This window comes from Stegostoma tigrinum, chromosome 35, assembly GCF_030684315.1.
Source record: "Stegostoma tigrinum isolate sSteTig4 chromosome 35, sSteTig4.hap1, whole genome shotgun sequence".
Lineage (NCBI taxonomy): Eukaryota > Metazoa > Chordata > Chondrichthyes > Orectolobiformes > Stegostomatidae > Stegostoma > Stegostoma tigrinum.
The window spans coordinates 24417007-24435696 of record NC_081388.1 but is presented as its reverse complement, the minus strand read 5'-3'; the positions used below and the strand labels follow the sequence as shown (position 1 = coordinate 24435696).

The window sequence follows — 18690 nt, the reverse complement described above, 5'->3', positions numbered from 1 at the left end:
GTACCAATTGAATGGGCTGGTTTGTCCTGGGTGGTGACAGGCTTTGTGAGAGTTGTTGCAAGACGCAAGTATTCCATCACATGTTACTTATGACTTGTAGATGGTGGACATGCTTTGAGGAATCTGGAGGTGAGTTACTCACTACAGAATTCTGAGCCTCTGACCAGTTCTTGTGACCACAGTATTTATGTGGCTTGTCTGATTCCTTTTCAGGTGAATGGCAGCCCTCAGAATATTGATATTGAGAGATTCAGTGACAGTAATGCTATTGGATGTGAAGTGGCAATGATTAGATTCTCTCTTGTTGGAGATAGACGTTGCCTTGCAATTGTGAGATGTGAATGTTACTTGCCACTTCTCAGCCCAAACCTAGACGTTGCCCAGGTCTTGCTGCATTTGGACATGGACTACTTCATTATCTGAGGGGTCAAAAATGGTGCTGCATATTGTGCAATCATCAGCAAGCATCTTAGTTTGCTAGGGTTACTTGATACCACACTTGGTTGAATGTGGCCTTGATGTCAAGGGCAGTCAATCTCACCTCATGTCTGAGATTTTGTAAATATTTGAACTAAAGCTGAGATGAACTAGAGCTGAATGTTCCGAACAGAACGCAAACTGTGCTCCAGTGAGCAGGTTATTGCTAAGCTGCTTGACAGCACTGTTTTGTGACAGCTTCTGTCACTTTACTGATGATCGAGAATAAACTGATGAGCCAGTAATTGTCTAGGCTGGATTTGTCCTGCTTTTTATGTACATCTGTGCTTGGGCAATTTTACACTTCGGTAGATGCTTGTGTTGAAAAAGTACTGGAATGGCTTAGCTATGGGCACCACAAGTTCTGATACAAATCTTCAGAATTATTGCTGGAATGTTGTCAGGGCCCATAGCCTTTGCAGTATTAAGAGCCTTCTTGATGTCATGTGGAGTGAATCGAACTGGCTGAGGATTCACATCTGTGTTTATAGGCACCTACAGAGGAGGCTGAGATAGATCATCCACTCAGCACTTCTGGCTGAAGATTGTTGCAGATGCTTCATCCTTATCTTGTGCATTGAAGTGCTGGTTTCCCCATCATTGAGTATTTAGGGATCCTGTTTCTCCAATGAATTGGTTAATTGTCCACCACCATTGGACATAGCAGAACACAAAAGCTTAAATCTTATCTGTTGGACATGGAATCGCTTAGCCCTGTCTATCATTTGCTGCATATGCTGTTTGGCACATAAATAGTCCTTGCTTTTGATTTCACTAGGTTGTTAACTCATTTTTAGGCATGATGGTGCTGCCCCGGCAAACCCTGCACTCTGAACCAGGGTTGACCCCTTAGCGCTGAGGAACAATCATATTGTACTTGAAGTGTTAACTCTGTTTCTCTTTCCGCAGATCTGCCTTGTTTCTTGAACATTTTCTCTTTTTATTTTGATTTCCTGAATTGATGGTGATGGTAAAGTGGCATATATGCTGGGTCATGGGGTTGCAGATTGTGTTCAAGAACAATTGTGCTGCTGATGGCCTATAGTTGCCCAACCTAAGTTGCTAGGTCTGTTTAAAGTCTATCCTATTTCGTGTAATGATCGTGCCATGCTGGAGGGCATCCTCAATGTGAAAATGAGACATTTTCCCCACAAGGACTGTGCAGTTGACACTCGTACCAATACCATCATGGATAGATGCACCTGCAGCAGGCAGTTTGGGAAAGATGAATTGAAGCTTTTTTTTTGCCCCTTTTCGTTGGTTCCCTCACAATCCAGTCTGGCAGCTATTTCCATGAGAATGCTGCTCAACTACTCTTGGTGGTGGCCAGTGAAGTCTCCAGTGCTGAATACTGCAATGCTGCACTTCTGCCACCTCAAGTGTTTCCTCCATATATTGTTCAACATTGAGGGCTACTGATTCATCAGCCGAGGGGGTACGGTAGGTGATAATACGCAGGAGATTTTCTTGGCCCTGTTTGACCGGATGCCCGGTTGCCATGTCAGGAATATCTTTTCTCTACTTTTCTCATTTCTTTACATCTGTGCATCATTTTCAAGTTTTATGAGAAGTTGTCATCAAATTGCACAGAAGTAGCTCAATTCACTTGCAAGTCTTGAGATATGGATAAATAATGAGATGCTGAGAGATTTGTGTGAGGCAATGTAGATTAGCTGATTGATCTGTGAAATGCTTTAAGAGCCACAGTATCAGTAGGGAGAGAGCCACAAACTGGGGGAATGAAATTGATGTTTTTTTTCCAAGTACTTTTTGTAACCTTTCTGTCCATGTCCTGTCAGACATACAGAGAGAAGACCGATTTTGCTCTGTGCCATTCTCTGGGGATTATTTTCTCCCTCTGTAGATTTTTTTTCTACTGCTGTTGCTATGGTTACATCATTTAAGGCAGTGTAAAAGTCGTCCTGTTGTTAGTTTCCTCTCCTGAATCAATGAAATTCTCTGCCACACTTCCTGGGAGAGAGCCAGTAAAAGACACCGACAATTCATCTTTCTCTGCCAGTCATGGTTCTGAATGTTAACTAAGGCTGTCTTTACTGAAAGCTATTCTGAATGGATTAATTATTCCCTTAACATCTCACCCCTGCATTGAATGATTTGCATTAATTTAATATAAATATTAAACATATATAATGAATTCAGATAGTGATTCACCAATTTGTGCTTCAGTCACCTCCTCTGGGTGATCTAGCCCTCTCAACATGTCTTTGGGTTATGGGAATATAGGATACTAGAATTTTTTCAAAATCAAAGAAAACCTCAAATGTGATTCTGCTGTTTACCTTCTTATCCAGGCTATAAAAGTGTTTGTTGGCTGCAAATGTAATCCGAACCGATTGGGGTTTGTTCAACATGACGTGGACAGGTTTGAGAATCAGGGAAGCAGGTGTAAGCCACAAAGGATATCAACAGACGATAGGGGGAGGTGAGAAAAACATTTCAAATGATTGAAAATGTTTAAAATCAATAATGTCCTGTTGTGTTAACCATTCTACCAATTTGTTTAAATGACATTTTCCAAACTCGCTAGTAGCTCAGTAGTTAATTTTAAATGTACAAGATGAGTAAGACCCAGGTTGAATCTGTTTTGCAGAACTGAAACTGTTTTCACTGCCTCTAGGGCAGAAAGGTGAAAAAATCAGCTTGGTTGCTTCTCTTTCTAGTCCAATATATATATGTGCACGTTGGATGAGGAGGATTGGGTTTACTGTTGTCTCCCATGTTGGAATAGTTCACGTACATTCACTTGACGAATTATTAGGACGCATTTGTGGAGTAGTACCCCACCTTCTTTTCTCTCTTACCAACCCTTACACATCTTCCTTTCCCCCTCCACCCTCACCTACAAAAGGGCATGGACCTCAGTGGCTTCTTTGATTCACCAACTGAGACTCACACCAATGAGACCATTTGTTTAACTTTTGTTGCTGCTTTCCATTTTCTGTTCGCCCACCAAAAAAAACTTAATCCAGCCCAGGCTCTTCTCTGCCATAAAACTGAAATTGTCATTCACTGTAGATCCTCTCCTATCTCTTCTCATGCTCTATCAGTGTTTGCCTTATCTATGACCCTCACATTTTGCCTCTTTGACTCTAACTCCATTAAATTGATGTGTCCAAAATTATTTCCTGGATCCCAAGCAGCTGAATGTGCAAATATTTCCTCTGATCTCCAATTGTGCCCCAACCTTTTAAAACCACTGCGGAGACATAGGAAAAGCAGACCTAGACCATTTGGCCCATCAAGCCTGCTCCACAATTCAACATGATTATAGCCAATCCCCTAGATCAATGCCAGAGTTCTGCTCTTTTCCTATGCTCCTTGAAACCTTCAGTGTTTGTTTATTTTTACTTAAATATATAAATATATTTACTTAAATATCCTAGCCTCTGTAGCTTCATGTGGCAGAGAATTCACAGATCCACCGTTCTGTGCAATAAAGAAATTCCTCCTTGTCTCAGTCCAATGGCACCTTGTTTCTTTTTCTCCAAGATGCTGCCAGAGCTGCTGAGTTTCACAGCATTCACTGTTCCCTTGCTTTGAATGACTGGTATACAAGAACACCCAGATCCCTTTATCTATCAACTCTCCTAATCTTTCACTACTCAATAACACTATTTTGGTTTTTCTGACGAATTAATGTTCACATTTATTTTGTTAGTTATGGTTGGACCTTTTTCCTCCTGTGCTTTTGTGCCAGAAAGGTATGTATACCTGTTATAATGCAACTGTTCCTTAAATATTAGCCATTGCCTACCCACCGTTACGTTTTTATTTAAATATAGTTAACCTATGACTCTATGACAATCTACTGAAATCAGTTCACCCTCATGTCTTCATGGTTTCCTGTGTTTAAATGTAGGTCCTTAGTTTCAGATTGGACTACTTTTTCCATCCCAATGACGAATTCTATCATGCTTTGGTCAATTTTCTCTAAGAACTCTGCAAACAAAATTATTAATTAACCCCTTCTCATTGCACAATGCCAAAGCTAACCTAGCTTGTTCCCATGTTGGTTCCTCAACATACTGGTCTAAAAACAATTGTGTAGACACACTCTAGAAATACGTTTATGACAGTATAATTATTAATGTAGGTTGTCCAGTCTTCATGCAGATTGAAGTCACCTATGATGACTGTAGCACCATTGAGGTATATTTCTCTAATTTCCTGCTTAATCCTATCCAGTCCCTTGCCACTGCTGCTTGGAAGGTTATAGATGAATTCTGCAAATGTTTTCCACCCATTGTTGCTTATTAGCTTGACCAGGACTGATCCTACATTTGGATGTTCTAAGCCAATATCCTTTCTCACTATTGCTTGATTTGTTTCTTACTAATAATGGCACCCCTTTTCCCTTATCAGTCCCCTACTCTGACCTTGAAAACCTGGACCTATTCAACCCTCTTCTCCCTGTCCAAAGTATTTGAATATGTTGCTGCTTCTTGTCCATTACCATCTTTCCAAAAACACCATGTTTGAAACTTTCTAAACATGTTTCAGTTGCTGTCATTAAAGCAAATGGCCCCATTCAAAGTTTGTTTTCATTTATTAGTGTTACATGTACTGAGATACAGTGAAAGGTATTGTTTTACATGCTAACCAGACAAATCATATCTTACATAAGTATAATAGGGAAACAAAATAGAATGCAGAATGTAGCGTTGCAGCTACAGAGAAGATACAGAGAAAGATAACAGCAGGGAAGAAGCTGTTCTTAATTATGGTGGTGCACATTTTCAAACTTTCATATCTTCTGCCCAATAGAAGTGGGTGGAATAGATTATAACTGGGGTAGCAGGATCTTTGATTATGTTGCCTGCTTTCCCGAGGTAGTGGGAAGTGTTGACAGAGTCACTGGGTGGAAGGTTGGTTTTTGTGATCGACTGAACAGGTCACAGATTACATCTTCCATAGCCCTGATGCATTATTCATTCCCCTTGACATTTCAACGTACACAGCAATCTCCACTGCTCTCACTTTTGGTGGTGGATTTATTTAATTGTAGCTAAAGCTTTTCTTAAAAATATCCTGACTGTCCCTTTCTTCTCCCAAAATTGCCATTCCCTTTCCAAACACCATTTCCTCTGGAATGCCCCAAGAATCTGTCTATTGCTCCTTTCTATTTTTGGCAGCATGTTACACTTTGCTGCTCTACTCCTTCTTCTGTACACTGATTGTTTGTCTAACATGCAGTCTTGGATAAGCCATACTTAACTCTAATTAATAATATTGAAGCCATTATCGTCGGCTCCCTGCAAATCTCTGTACTCCTGCTGTTGAATCCATCTTTCTTCCAGTTACTGTCTCAGACTGGAACAAACTGTTTCCAACCACAGCATTGCTTTCAATCGCAAGCTAATACCTGGTTTTCCCTATCAAAGAGGGATTTGCTTTAGTCACCCGTTACTGACTGTATTTCTATGGCTAAATCCATCATCTATACTTTTGACACCCAAATATTCAATAACTTCAGCTGTTCACTAGACCAGCCAACATTCTCATAATCAGATCATCCATTGAGGAGTTGAGTGGCCTACTCCCCTTAAACTGTGTCCTTTTATCCTGTTTAGCATGCAAAACAATACTTTTCACTGTACCTTGGTACATGTAACAATAAATCAAATCAAATTGTATGATCACCCTTCTCCACTTCATTTCATTCAAACACTCCTTGCTTGTATCCTGCAAGTGTCAATCTCCCATCACAGCTGAACTACTGCCTGCTGGTTTTTGGATACTTAAAATTTTATGTTATCATCCTGTTATGTGAAGCCTCAAACTATCATATCTCACTAATCTTCGACTTGTCTTCCAGAATTCTGGACTTGTATGAATCCCATTCCCTTCACGTCACCACTGATAGTCTCGCCTTCTTGGACAATGTACGTTGGAATTTCCTACCTAAGTTTTCCCAACTCTGTCTTCCTTTAAGACTGTTGTGGAAATTCCATCTCATAAACCTCTCATAATATCTTAGCACTTCAGTTTTACTATAATGAGTGTATATTGAGACGTTAGAACAGAGTTTGTCATTTAGCTGAATGAGTGAGATTCAGTGAAATCATGACTGATCTGCAATCTCACAATCCTCATTCAGCTTTGCCAATATTCAGGCAAGATAGTGGCAATAATGATAATGTCATTAACCTAATAATCCAAATAACACAGGTTCAAATCCCACTAGAACAGTTGGCTATATTTAAATTCAGTTAGTAAAAATTTGATTATAAACCTAATCTTAGTAATGGTGATGATCATTAACTGGTGTAGAAACCTATCTTGCTCATTACTGTCCCTTGGGGAAGGGTATCTGCCATCCTTATCATGTCTGGCTAATGTGACCCATATCCAAGGAAAAAATACATAAATAACGAAAGCTATTTGGCATTTATTTAACAAGTCTATCAATCATATGTAAAATTTGCACTCAATTTAGCATCAAATGCTATCAGCTGAGGAAAAATAGAAACTACTTCACTGAAAGAATTTTGAATGTTTGTAATTCTGTATCCTGGGAGTTGTAGATATTCTGTTGTTGAGAATGTTTGAGGCTGAAATGGACAGATTTTGATCTCAGTGAATCAAGAGATATTGGGAGTGAGCAGGAACGTGGAGTTGTGACAGAAATTCAGTAACGATTATGTTAATTGGTAGAGCAGATTCAGTGAGTAGTTTGTTCTATTTCATTCCTACTTTTGAAGTTTTTATATTTTTATGGTACTGAGCATCTCCTGTAATTGAGCTGCACTCATGCAGTAAATATGGAGCATTCTATTTTTGTCTTTTTACTTGTTAATGGGATGTGGGTGATGCTGACTATGCCTGCATTCATTGTTCATCCATAATCAATTTGGAGAAGATGGAGGAGAGCTGCTGTTGTTGGCGTTGTATAGGTGGACTCAACAGTGTTGCTAAGGGAGTTCCAGGATTTTGATCCAACAACAGTAAAAGAATGGATGCATTTCCAAGTCAGGAAGGTGTGCAGTTTGACGGGGAACTTGTAGGCCAAGGTGTTCCCGTGTATTTGTTCCCTTTGTCTTTGGGAGTTGGTAGATGTCGTGGGTTTGGAACAGGCTGATGAAGAAGCCTTGGGGAGTTGGGCCTTGCAGATGATGGACAGGGTGTAGTAAGTTTGTTTCTGCAGAATTTGCAGTCGTGGTCTGCTTTTGTAGCCACAGCAACTGTATGGATGCCATCCAGTTAATGAATGCTAAACCACAGGATGTTGATGGAGTTTAGTTGAAAAATGTAGGTGGGAGTGTAAACTGCATTGAAAACACAGAGCGACTGTAAAGAGATACAGACAGGTTAGGTGAGTAGGCAGCAAGATGGCTTATGAAGTCTAAAGTGGATACATGTTAAGTTATTCATTTGAGTCATGAGAATAGAAAAGTAGAATATTTTGATGCTGATCTTCAAAGAGATTTGGATTTGCTATTACGAAGGTACACAAAAAAATAGCATGCAGATACAGGAACCAATTAGAATGGCAACTGGCATATTGGTTTTTATTGTAAGTGGATTGGGGTGCAGAAAAAGAGATCTTGTTACAATTATATAGGATTTTGATGAGATTAAATCTTGAATACTGTGATAACAAAGTGTAGAGCAGGATGAACACTGCAGGCCAAGCAGCATCTTAAGAAAGCAAAAGCTGACATTCCAGGTCTAGACCCTTCATCTACTGTGTCCAGTTTAGATCTCTATGTTTAATGAGGGACAAAGCTGCATAGGAGCTGGAATAGCAAAGCCTCATGGGATTGGTTGCTGGACTGGGGTTTGGCAGGGATTGTGAATGAGAAGTTAGGTCGTTTGAGCTGGAGTATAGAAGTGAGAGGCATCAATCTCAGTGAAACTTACACGACTGTGAAAGGGCACAGTAAGCTAGATAGACACATGAGGCACAGTCTCAGAATAAAGGGCCATTTGTTTTGGAATGAGGTGAGGACAATTTATTTCACTTTTTGAACCTTTAGAATTCTGCACAGGAAAATCGTGGATGCTCCACCGTTAAATATACTTAAGTCTGGGATAGACAGGATTTTGGTTTCTCAGGGAATTGATTGGGAAAATGGAGCGGAAGCCTACAATAAGCTGTAACCCTAATAAATGCAGAGCAGGCCTGATGAACTATACGTTCTCCCCCGCTTCTATTGTGTTCTATGACGTCAGTGATTCAGCAATTTAAATAATGTCTGTGGGAGATGGTTAGATTTCCTCTTGTTGGAGATACTTCTGAAGCACAAATATTCCTTGTCATTTATCAGCCCAAGTCTGAATGTTAGCTTGGTCTTGATTTTTATGAGCATGAATTGTTTCAGTACTGAAGAGTTGCACCTGGCAAATCTTTGTACCTCTTCAAGGACTTGACAATTTTCCTCAGTATGGTATGCATGGTTGCATAGAATAGTTGTCATTGAGAGGCAGCATTTAAAGACAACTAAGGATGGATCTTGGGACACCCTGGCGATTACCATGGTGAGGGCTGGAACAGAAGCAGGAAAGGGTGCAAGCTGTGGAATACAAGTGAGACATAGCAGAGGAGGATGATATGATTCACCAAATCACATTTTGTAGACAGATATCACTGCAGTTTAAGGAGATGTATTTGGTGATCATGTTGAATGTTACTTTGATGCAGTATATAGGAAAAAAATCAGAGTAAAGGGATCTGAATAGTGAGTGGTAAGGTAGGGAGGTGATGTCAAGTTCAAAGATTTTAGATACGAAGAAAAGGTAGAGCTTGCTTTGGTTGTTCAAAAGGATGAATATCACATAATAAAGCCATATCTGAGGTACACGTTTCACATGACACAGCACATAGAACACAAAAGCAATCTTGGTCAGACATTGAGGTTTTGCAAAAGTTTTAATTTTCTCCCCAATTTTATTTTTGCCTGAATTCACATGAAATGTAATACTTTGTTTTTCATTTACAGGAGACATTAGAAACGGCAAACATTTTATACCTGGTGCCAATAATTTGAAAATAATTGGCTAAAACACTCGCAGACTCCAGTCAACACAGTCTTCATACAGCTGAAATCAGGACTGGTAACTCCTGATGCAGTAACCAGCACGTTACTTTCATCGCAGACTGTCTGAAGTTTACACACCGTGACCACCGTCTCCTCATCACAGGACTGGACCAAACTCTCTCACAATGAAAAAGAGCAGCAGTGTCCTAGCTGTGAATGCAGAAGATGTAAGTACAACAAATTTAAAGAATGCACTGTATTTCAGAATAAGAACATAATAAAAAGGCCATTCAGCCCTGTGAGCTCACTGCACCTTTCAGTGAGATCACAACTGATTTACTTCAATATCATTTTGCAGTGTTATCCCTATATCCCTTGAGATTGCATTGCTCCCTGATGCCCAGTTTGGGTTCCGCCAGGGCCACTCTGCACCCCTCCCCCATCCCCACCCCCACCTCATTCTCGACTTGGTTCAGACATGGATAAAAGAACTGGATTCCAGAGATGAGGTGAGAATAACATTGCTTGACATCAAGGCCACATCTGATTAATTGTGAAATTAAGGAACTGTAGCAAAGTGGATTTATTGGGATTCAGGGCAAAGTTCTCCAATGGTTAGAGTCATACGTGGCACATACAATGATGGTTGTAGCTATTGGTCAGTCATCTCAGCTCCAGGAGTTCCTCAGTGTAGTGTCCTCAGCCCAACCATCTTTAGCTGCTTCATCAATATCCCTCCTTAAATCATAATGTCAGTAGTGGGGGAGTTCGCCGATGATTGCACAATCTTCAGCATCATTCACAACTCCTCAAATACCGAAGCAGCCTATGTCAAATGCAGTGGGGCCCAGCCATAATCCAGGCTTGGTTTGAAAAGTGGCGAGTAACATTCTTACTACACAAATGCATGGCTGGACCACCAGAACACCTCCCTGCTGAAACTGGCTGCCCACAGCCACAGAGCACTGAGTGTTAATTAACTAAGGGTGAAACCTCTCCCCCCCCCCCCCCCCCCGGCCCACTTAGGGAAGAAATGCCACCTTACAGTTCTGCAGGCCCTGTGGATTGATGGCAGCTCTTTAGTCCGAGCAGCCTAGGTTCAAGTGATGGCCACTGCTGGGACTACAACCAGTTCCCAAAGGAGGACAAATGGAGGGTAGACTGAAGAATGGCATTCTCGACTTTTGGCAGGCCCTTGGATATGGGGCCACCGAGTCTGAGAGACTGTGAAGGTGGCACAGAGGGAGTTCTAATCTTGCAGGGGGTGGGTGGATAATATATTTTTAATTAGCTCAGGATATCCACAATGGATCCATGTGGTGCCTGACACTGAAGCTGCTGGTCTTGCCATATTAAAATGAGCCTCCCTTTCTTGCATGCGTAATAGCAAAGGGAGTCAGAAATGAGGCTCTCAGTAGAGTCAAAGAGTAGGAAAGAGAGTCAGGAAACGGGAGTGAGTCGGGGAGTGGGAGAGAGTCAGGGAGAGGGGAGTGTTGGGGAATGGAAAATAGTCAAGGAGACAGGGAGACAGAGAGATTTGGGATACAAGAGAGAGTCAGGGAGAGAGAGAGGTTAATAGGGTGAGAAAGAATTAGGGAAATGGGACAGGCTGCTCCAAAACAACGCCGCTAAGTCACAAAACATTATATTGGCCCTGGCACGAAACAATGCTGAAGCATAAGTCCCGCTAACTGTGCATAAGTTGCCCCATCATTTGTGCAATGTTAAAGAGCAATGGCGCTGAATGAAGCAATTTAAAACTGAGCTTACAGTACTTCCCTTTTGAACTTGCACAAAGCTCTCCATCTGTTTTGGAATCTCATTTCTTTCTCTGAACATGTGCTCGCAATTCCTAATCTTGCCTGGTTAACATCTGATATCGTTTCCACTACTGGTGAAGATTCCGTGGGGTGCTCTTTGTGATAAATGGGCAATTTAAATGCAGTTGTTCAAACTGACTCAAAATACAGAGGTACCCATTTTACGAATGTCTGACTTAGAAATGCTGATATTTAGGAACGGGATCCTGCTTGTAAACGCATACTTAGGAACAGATATTTTACACTTATGTATTGTGTTCTGACTTCGGTACCAATTAACTTACAGATGTACTCAGGAATGAAACCTGCTGTGTTACCTGGGATCCTTGCGTACATTGAAAAGTGCAGTATTGGATCACGAACACAGAATGCTTCAGAATGTCACAGAATGCTGTGACACCCTCTGGTGAAAGGAAAGCTGAATTGCAGTAACTGTGACCCTGAGGTCTGAGACAAAATTCAATAAGAAAACTGAGTCATTAATCTAAATTTGGAATAAATTAAAAGTTTTTTAGAGTGCACCTAAATTGGTAAAAAATGACCGATCTCAGCAATGAAATTTTATAATATTCATTATTAATGGATTGATGGAAATACCATTTATGTTTCCATTCTTGTCTCTGTAAAGATGTGCCTGCGGTCAGATGGTGTTTGTTCTGTGTTTAGCATTGTAAGTGCTCCTCCTGCAGTTTCCATCAGAGGACCGTACAGTATTGGTAAGCCTGGACTGCCCTTTGAAAGGGGTTACATTGTTCCATTAAAAGGGATATTTGTTGTTGAGAACAGAAAAGCAGCTTGTTATTTAAATGGAGAGAGAGACGGCAGAGCTGTGAGCTACAGGGGGTACATGAATCACAAGATGTCAATATGTAGGCACGACAACAGTAATAGAATATAAAAGTTGAGCAGATGTACTACAGTTGTGGAGAACACTGCTGAGACCACATCTGGAGTATTACATAGTCTCTGTCATCTTATTTAAAAAAGAATGTAAATACATCAAAAACAATGCAGAGAAGGTTCACTCGACTGATTCCTGCGGTGAGGGCGTTACTTTATGAAGAAAGGTTGAACACGTTGAGCCTATAACCATTGGTGTTTAGAAGAATGAGGGGTGATCCTACTGAAACATAAGATCCTGAGGGGACTTGACAGGCTGGGTGTTGAGGGAATGTTTTCCCTTGCGGAGGAGTTCATGTTGAGGGAACACAGTTTAAAAATAAGATGGCAATGAGAAGGAAATATTTCTCTGAGGATCATGAATCTTTGGAACTGTCTCCACAGGGAGCGATTGAGGCTTGGTCACTGAATGTGCTCAAGGCAGGTAGATAAATACTTAACTAAAAAGTAATTGAAATGATTTCAGGGATAGGTGAAAATGTATGTTTATGGCTATGGTCAAATCAGACATAATTTTATGAAATGATAGCATAGGCTAGAGGGGCTGAATGTCCTACTGCTGGTACTAAATTGTCTGTTTCTATATTCATACATTGCTGCTTCTTAATGGCTCAGTGCATGTGGATTACAATCACATACAGGAAACTTTTTATTAATGGACACCTATGAGACCAGGAGTCTACTGGTTGATAAAATATTCTGGTTGATCAGCTAGTGCACCCCTGGTACCAGAGGTGCCGGTTAATCAAAAAGTTTGCTGTACTCTATTTACAGCATAAATCACTTAAATAACAATGCAACTTTGCCTTAAATAAGATTTATAGATCATAACGTAAACATAAATTAGACTTAAACATTATCACTAGGATCACCACTGTCAATCACATGACTAGGATCATCAAGATCAGTCACCACCATGCAAGGATCACCACCTGGTTCAGCATTTTCATTATGAGGATCACCAGAGCCCTTATGAATCAGCACTTTTTTAAACAAATCCTGAATGTTAGCTTGCTTAAAATAATCTTGTTTTTTCTGTAAGAATGTAGAGTGCAATAAATGTAGCCGAATGACATCTTGCACGGTGTAGCAATTTTGAGTTTCAGCAAATTTAAGCACCACCTGAAATGCCTCTGCAGCTTTAGCCCAAGAAACCCTCACTTCATGCAATTCTTCATCAGTTTGCCTTTCAGTTTCTCTCTCTTTTGTTGGATTCAGGACACTCTTAATTATTTCATCATCACTTAACACATGCACAACACTAACATCTTTATCAACATCAACCCATAGTTCCAATTCTTGTTCACTCAATTTACACACAGGATTTTCATCACTTCGCACATTTTTCATCATCAAAGCCATTTCCATGACTGTGCTTTTTTTCTGACGAATTCTGAAATCTTTGAATTCTTCATCTGAAGATAAACTCACATTAGGCCATAATTTATGCCAAGCACGCCTTAAAGTCTGTGGTTTAACCAACTTCCACGCGCAAGCTAAGTTGTACACTGCATCTTTCAAACTATACGCCTTCTGGAACTCGATAATCTTTTCATTATTGCTCAAAAGTTTACGTAAGAAGTCTTTTCTGTAGTGACACTTTAAATTTTCGATGATCCCTTGGTCCATGGGCTGGATTAACGCAATTACTTTCGGTGGCAAATAGATAACAAAAATGTTTCCTGACACCAATTTCGACTCCGGAGGATGAGCTTTACAGTTGTCTAGCAATAAAATACACTTGCTATCTTCGGGTTTACCATTCTTTCGGAAATGCTGCTTAACTGAAGGCACAAAAATGTGATGAAACCAATGAGTAAATAATTGAACGTCCATCCATGAATTACCCTGAGCACTGTATCTAACAGGGAGATGACGCAAATTCTTGAAAGCATATGGATTCTTGGATTTCCCGACGACAAAAAGTTTTATCTGGTGAGTTCCAGCGGCGTTGGCGCAAACGAGGACTGTTATCCTGTCTTTATTCTTCTTAAATCCAGCAGCGCTAGCTTCATCAGATCCTGCAAGAACTGATTCGGGAAGGCATCTCCAGAACAGCCCGGTCTCATCAGCATTATAGATCTGGTCGGGTGAAAGATCGTGTTCAGCAACGATCTTTGCGAAATGATCACAGTACGATCCCGCAGCTTCGCAATCAGCTGCTGTGTTCTCCCCTGACATGTCGAGGTGCCGTATCCCATGCCGTAATTTGAAACAAGTGAGCCAGCCTTCAGAAAAGGCACAAGACTCTGTCAGCTGCAACATGGTGTAGAACTCTTTGGCCTTCTCAATCAGGATTGCCCCTGTCACCGGAACCCCCTGGAGGCGCTTCAGAGCGAACCACTCGTACAGCACTCTGTCAAGTTCCTCGAGTTTAGGTTTCTTCAGTGTGCGCCTGTTATCCGCACTCCTGCTGCTCTCTGAAGATGTGTAAAACTTCAGCAGTTCCTCCTTCTGGTGCTTTATGTCATAAATGGTGGACGAGCCAATGTTGAACTCGTTCATGATCTGACTGCGCTTCTCTCCCTTCTCAAGCCGCTGACATATTTCTATTTTCTGCTTGAGTGTCAGTACCACACGTTTACGTTTGCTGCCTGTGCCGGCTTTTGAAGTTTCCATGACGGCCGATGAGCAATTCACAAAAACAGCCAGCACTTTTTGACTGTCCCAAACAATATGGCGGAACAGGAAGCAGGAAGGTGCCAAGTGCGCTGCTTATCCGGCAGTGGTGGAATACGGAACTACCGGCAGTCAGCTTTCTCACGTTCGCTGCTTATCGTGTTTTTTTTTGACGGTTTATCGAGAGTGCCGGGGTGGGGGGTGTGTTTGTGCGATAGAGTGCCGATTAAAACAAAGTTTTGTGATAAGGCCATAGAGATGTACAGCACTGAAACAGATCTTCTGGCCCATCTCGTCCACTTCGACCAAATATCCTAAATTAATCTAGTCCCATTTGCCAGCATTTGACCCATATCCATCTAAACCCTTCCTATTCATATACCCATCCAGGTACCTTCTAAAAACAGAACTATGGTCTGTTGCTACAGCCCTTGCTGAGATAGTTGTACCATGGACAGCCACAAATGAGGTGTGGGAAGACTGGAGATTGCTTAATGTAGTGCCACTATTTAAGACATGGGGTAAGGCAAAGCCGAAAACTGTAGACTGGTGAGCTTGACATCGGTTGTGAACAATTTGTTGGAGGGGATCCTGAGGGACAGGATTTACATGTATTTGGAAAGTCACAAACTGATTAGGGATAGTCAACATGGCTTTGTGCATGGGAAATGGTGTCTAACTAACTTGATTCAGTTTTTTGAAGAAGTAATGAAACATATTGATGAAGGCAGGGTGGTGGATGTGATCTATATGGACTTCATTAAGGCATTCAACAAAGTTCTGCATAATAGACTGCAGAAGGTCAGCAAGGTGAGATCACATGGGATACATGGAGAACCAGCCATGTGGATTTGTAACTGGCTTGAAGGTTGGAGACCAGGGTAGTGATGGAGGGTTAGTCAGTGCCACCAATGCCAGGTGATTAAATCAGTACTACTTTTGTACTATTATTGTTTCCCAAGTTAAGTATTTTGCTTTTCAGACTGGAGACCTGTGACTACTGGTGTGCCACAAGGTTCGGTGCTGTGTCCACTGCTTTTCATCATTTATATAAATGAATTGGATGTGAACATAGGAGGTATGGTTAGTAAGTTTACAGATCACACCAAAATTAGTGGTGTAGTGGACAGTGAAGAAGGTTGCCTCAGAGTACCATGAGACCTTAATCAGATGTGCCAATGGGCTGAGGAATGGCAGTTGGGGTTTAATTTCGATAAATATGAGGTGCTGCAAGTTGGAAAGGCAAATCAAGGCAGTTTCCACCACCTTCTGTGGTAGCTCGCTCCACACACACATCACCCTCTGCATGAAATGTTGTCCCTTGGGTCCCTTTTATATCTTATCCCTCTCACCTTAAACCTGTGCCCTCTAGTTTTGGATTCTGTTACTGTGGGGAGAAGACCATGACTGTTTACTCTGTCCATGCCTCTCATGATTTTATAAGGTCACCCCTCAGCTTCTGACGCTCCAGGGAAAATAGTCCCAGCCTATTCAATCTCTCTGTATAGTTCAAACCCTCGAACCCTGGCAACATCCTTGTAGATCTTTTCTGACCCCTCTCGTTTAACAACATCTTTCCAAAAGCAGGGAGATCAGAACTGAACACAGTATTCCAAAACTGGCCTAACCAAACATATAATGGCAAAAGAAACAGCACTGTAACGGAGAACCTAGGTCCAACAGGCAATGTTAAAGGTATAGGCAGCTTTTAATAATCTCATTTGAAACAAATAATTGGAGTTTCCTGAAGGAAGTCTGAGCCATTTAGATTGCTTGACCCGACATCCTAAGCAGTTAGTCAGTGCCACCAATGCCAGGTGATTAAATCAGTACTACTTTTGAACTATTATTGTTTCCCAAGTTAAGTATTTTGTTTCTTCTTCCCATCTGTTTTTGGTTAAGATACCTTTCTGAATGTACTTTATTACCTGCCAGAATTGGAGCATAATTGCCTTTAGCGTGTGTTTTTGGAGTGGTGTTGATATTAAAACCTTTTACAAGTTCTTTTTGGTGTCTGCAACTCAACTTTCGATTTGCGAAAACCTTTCCTAGAAATGTGCATTTTAACAAAGGTAACAAATATTCTCCCTTGAAAAAGAACAAGAACATTGGTAAAACACTGCTTCCTTCAAGTTAAAAGGCCAGGCAGGTTAAAATACTCTTGCGGGAGAGATGCCATGATCCAGGATGAGTCTGGGCCAAGAATCTTCGTCATCAAAAGATCTTGAGGTCATTACTGGATTGTGATTGTGAGCAGAACTTGGAGGATCATCGGGTGTGATGAGCTGAAATTGGTGGAGCTTTATGCTGGCTTCACCCTAATGAAATTCAGTGACCAGCCAACCAGAGCTATGGCCTCTGCCAGTACCCACGCCCCAGGCTAGGGGGTCCCTAATATAGTCATGGTGACTCTGAAGAAGATGGAGGAAGGATCTTAGGTCAACTGGACCTTCACCATGAAGCAAGTCCTCCTGGATTGCTGCAGTTTCCAAGCAGCAAATATTTTCCGCCTGCAGGATTTCCCAGCGGGGACAACACAGTGGCTCAGTGGTTAGTACTGCTATTTCACACCACCAAGGATTTGCATTTGATTCCACCCTCAGGCAACTCTGTAGGGTTAGCACATTCTCCCCATGTCTGCATGGGTTTCCTATGGGTGCTCTGGTTTCCTTTCACAGTCCAAAGATGTGCAGGTTAGGCAGTTTGGCCATGCTAAATTGCCCTGTAGTGCCCAAGTAAGATGAATCAGCTATGGGAAACACAGTGTTACATGGATAGGATAGAGAGGTGGAGCAGAATGGGATGCTCTTTGGAGGGTCGGTGTGGATTAGTGACTAATGCCACTGCTGAATGCAGATTACAAAATCCTGTCTAAGGTCATTGCCAACCGAGTTAGGTACGATCTGCAACCGATGATTCAGCCCAACCAAACCTGTACTGTATGATCTCTGAGAGCCTTGCAGTCCTCAAGGATGCATATAGCGATATGATCATCCATGTGTAGGACAGCGGATTGGATGCCTAACTGCCTGACTCATCAGACTGGACCAGGACAAGGCCTTTTACAGGATAGAAAACAGGATGAGGGCCTACAAGTAGAATTTAGGGAGTTAGGACCCAAGTTAAAAAGTAGGACCTCAAAGGTAGTAATCTCAGGATTGCTACCAGTGCCACGTGCTAGTCAGAGCAGAAATGAAAGAATAGCCAGGATGAATGCGTGACTTGAGAGATGGTACAGGAGGGAGGGGTTCAGATATTTAGGACATTGGGACTGGTTCTGGGGGAGGTGGGACTATTACAAATTGGATGGTCTGCACCTAGGCCAGACTGGAACCAATGTCCTTGGGGGTGCTTTTGCTAATGCTGTTGGGAAGGGTTTAAACTAATGTGGCAGGGGGATGAGAACCAAATATTGGACAGGTTATTGGACAGAAAGGAGGTAGTATCTAAAGCCTATAGGGAACTAGATAAAGAAGTCAGCATGACTAAAGGGAAGAGTAGGCAGGGAGCAGATGATGAACACAAAGGGACAGGTGGTCTGAGGTGCATTTGTTTTAATGCGAGAAGTGTAGTAGGTAAGGCAGATGAACTTAGGGCTTGGATCGGTACTTGGGAGTATGATGTTATTGCTATTACTGAGACTCGGTTGAGGTAAGGGCATGATTGGCAACTAGATGACTCAGGATATCGATGCTTCAGGCAGCAATAGGGAAGGACGTGAAAGGGGTGGAGGAGTTGTGTTACTGGTCAAAGATGATATCACAGCTGTACTGAAGGAAGGCACTATGGAGGACTCGAGCAGTGAGGCAATATGGGCAGAACTCAGAAATAGGAAGGGTGTAGTAACAGTGTTGGGGCTGTACTACAGGCCTCTC

At 41.7% G+C, this 18690-nt stretch overlaps 1 protein-coding gene across 3 annotated transcripts in view; it reads left to right on the top strand.

Annotated features, from left to right (window-relative positions):
• Positions 1-18690, top strand: part of LOC125447481 (cAMP-specific 3',5'-cyclic phosphodiesterase 4B-like) — a 421594-nt gene that overhangs the window by 59912 nt on the left and 342992 nt on the right. The window contains exons 4-6 of one of the 3 annotated variants that reach the window (XM_059639793.1): positions 2790-2920; positions 6314-6380; positions 9438-9703. In XM_059639793.1, coding sequence (XP_059495776.1) covers positions 9662-9703 — 42 coding nt within the window. In that variant the 5' untranslated portion in view covers positions 2790-2920; positions 6314-6380; positions 9438-9661. The remainder of the gene's footprint in view (positions 1-2789; positions 2921-6313; positions 6381-9437; positions 9704-18690) is intronic. The other 2 variants (XM_059639792.1, XM_059639794.1) reach the window with 2 other exon arrangements.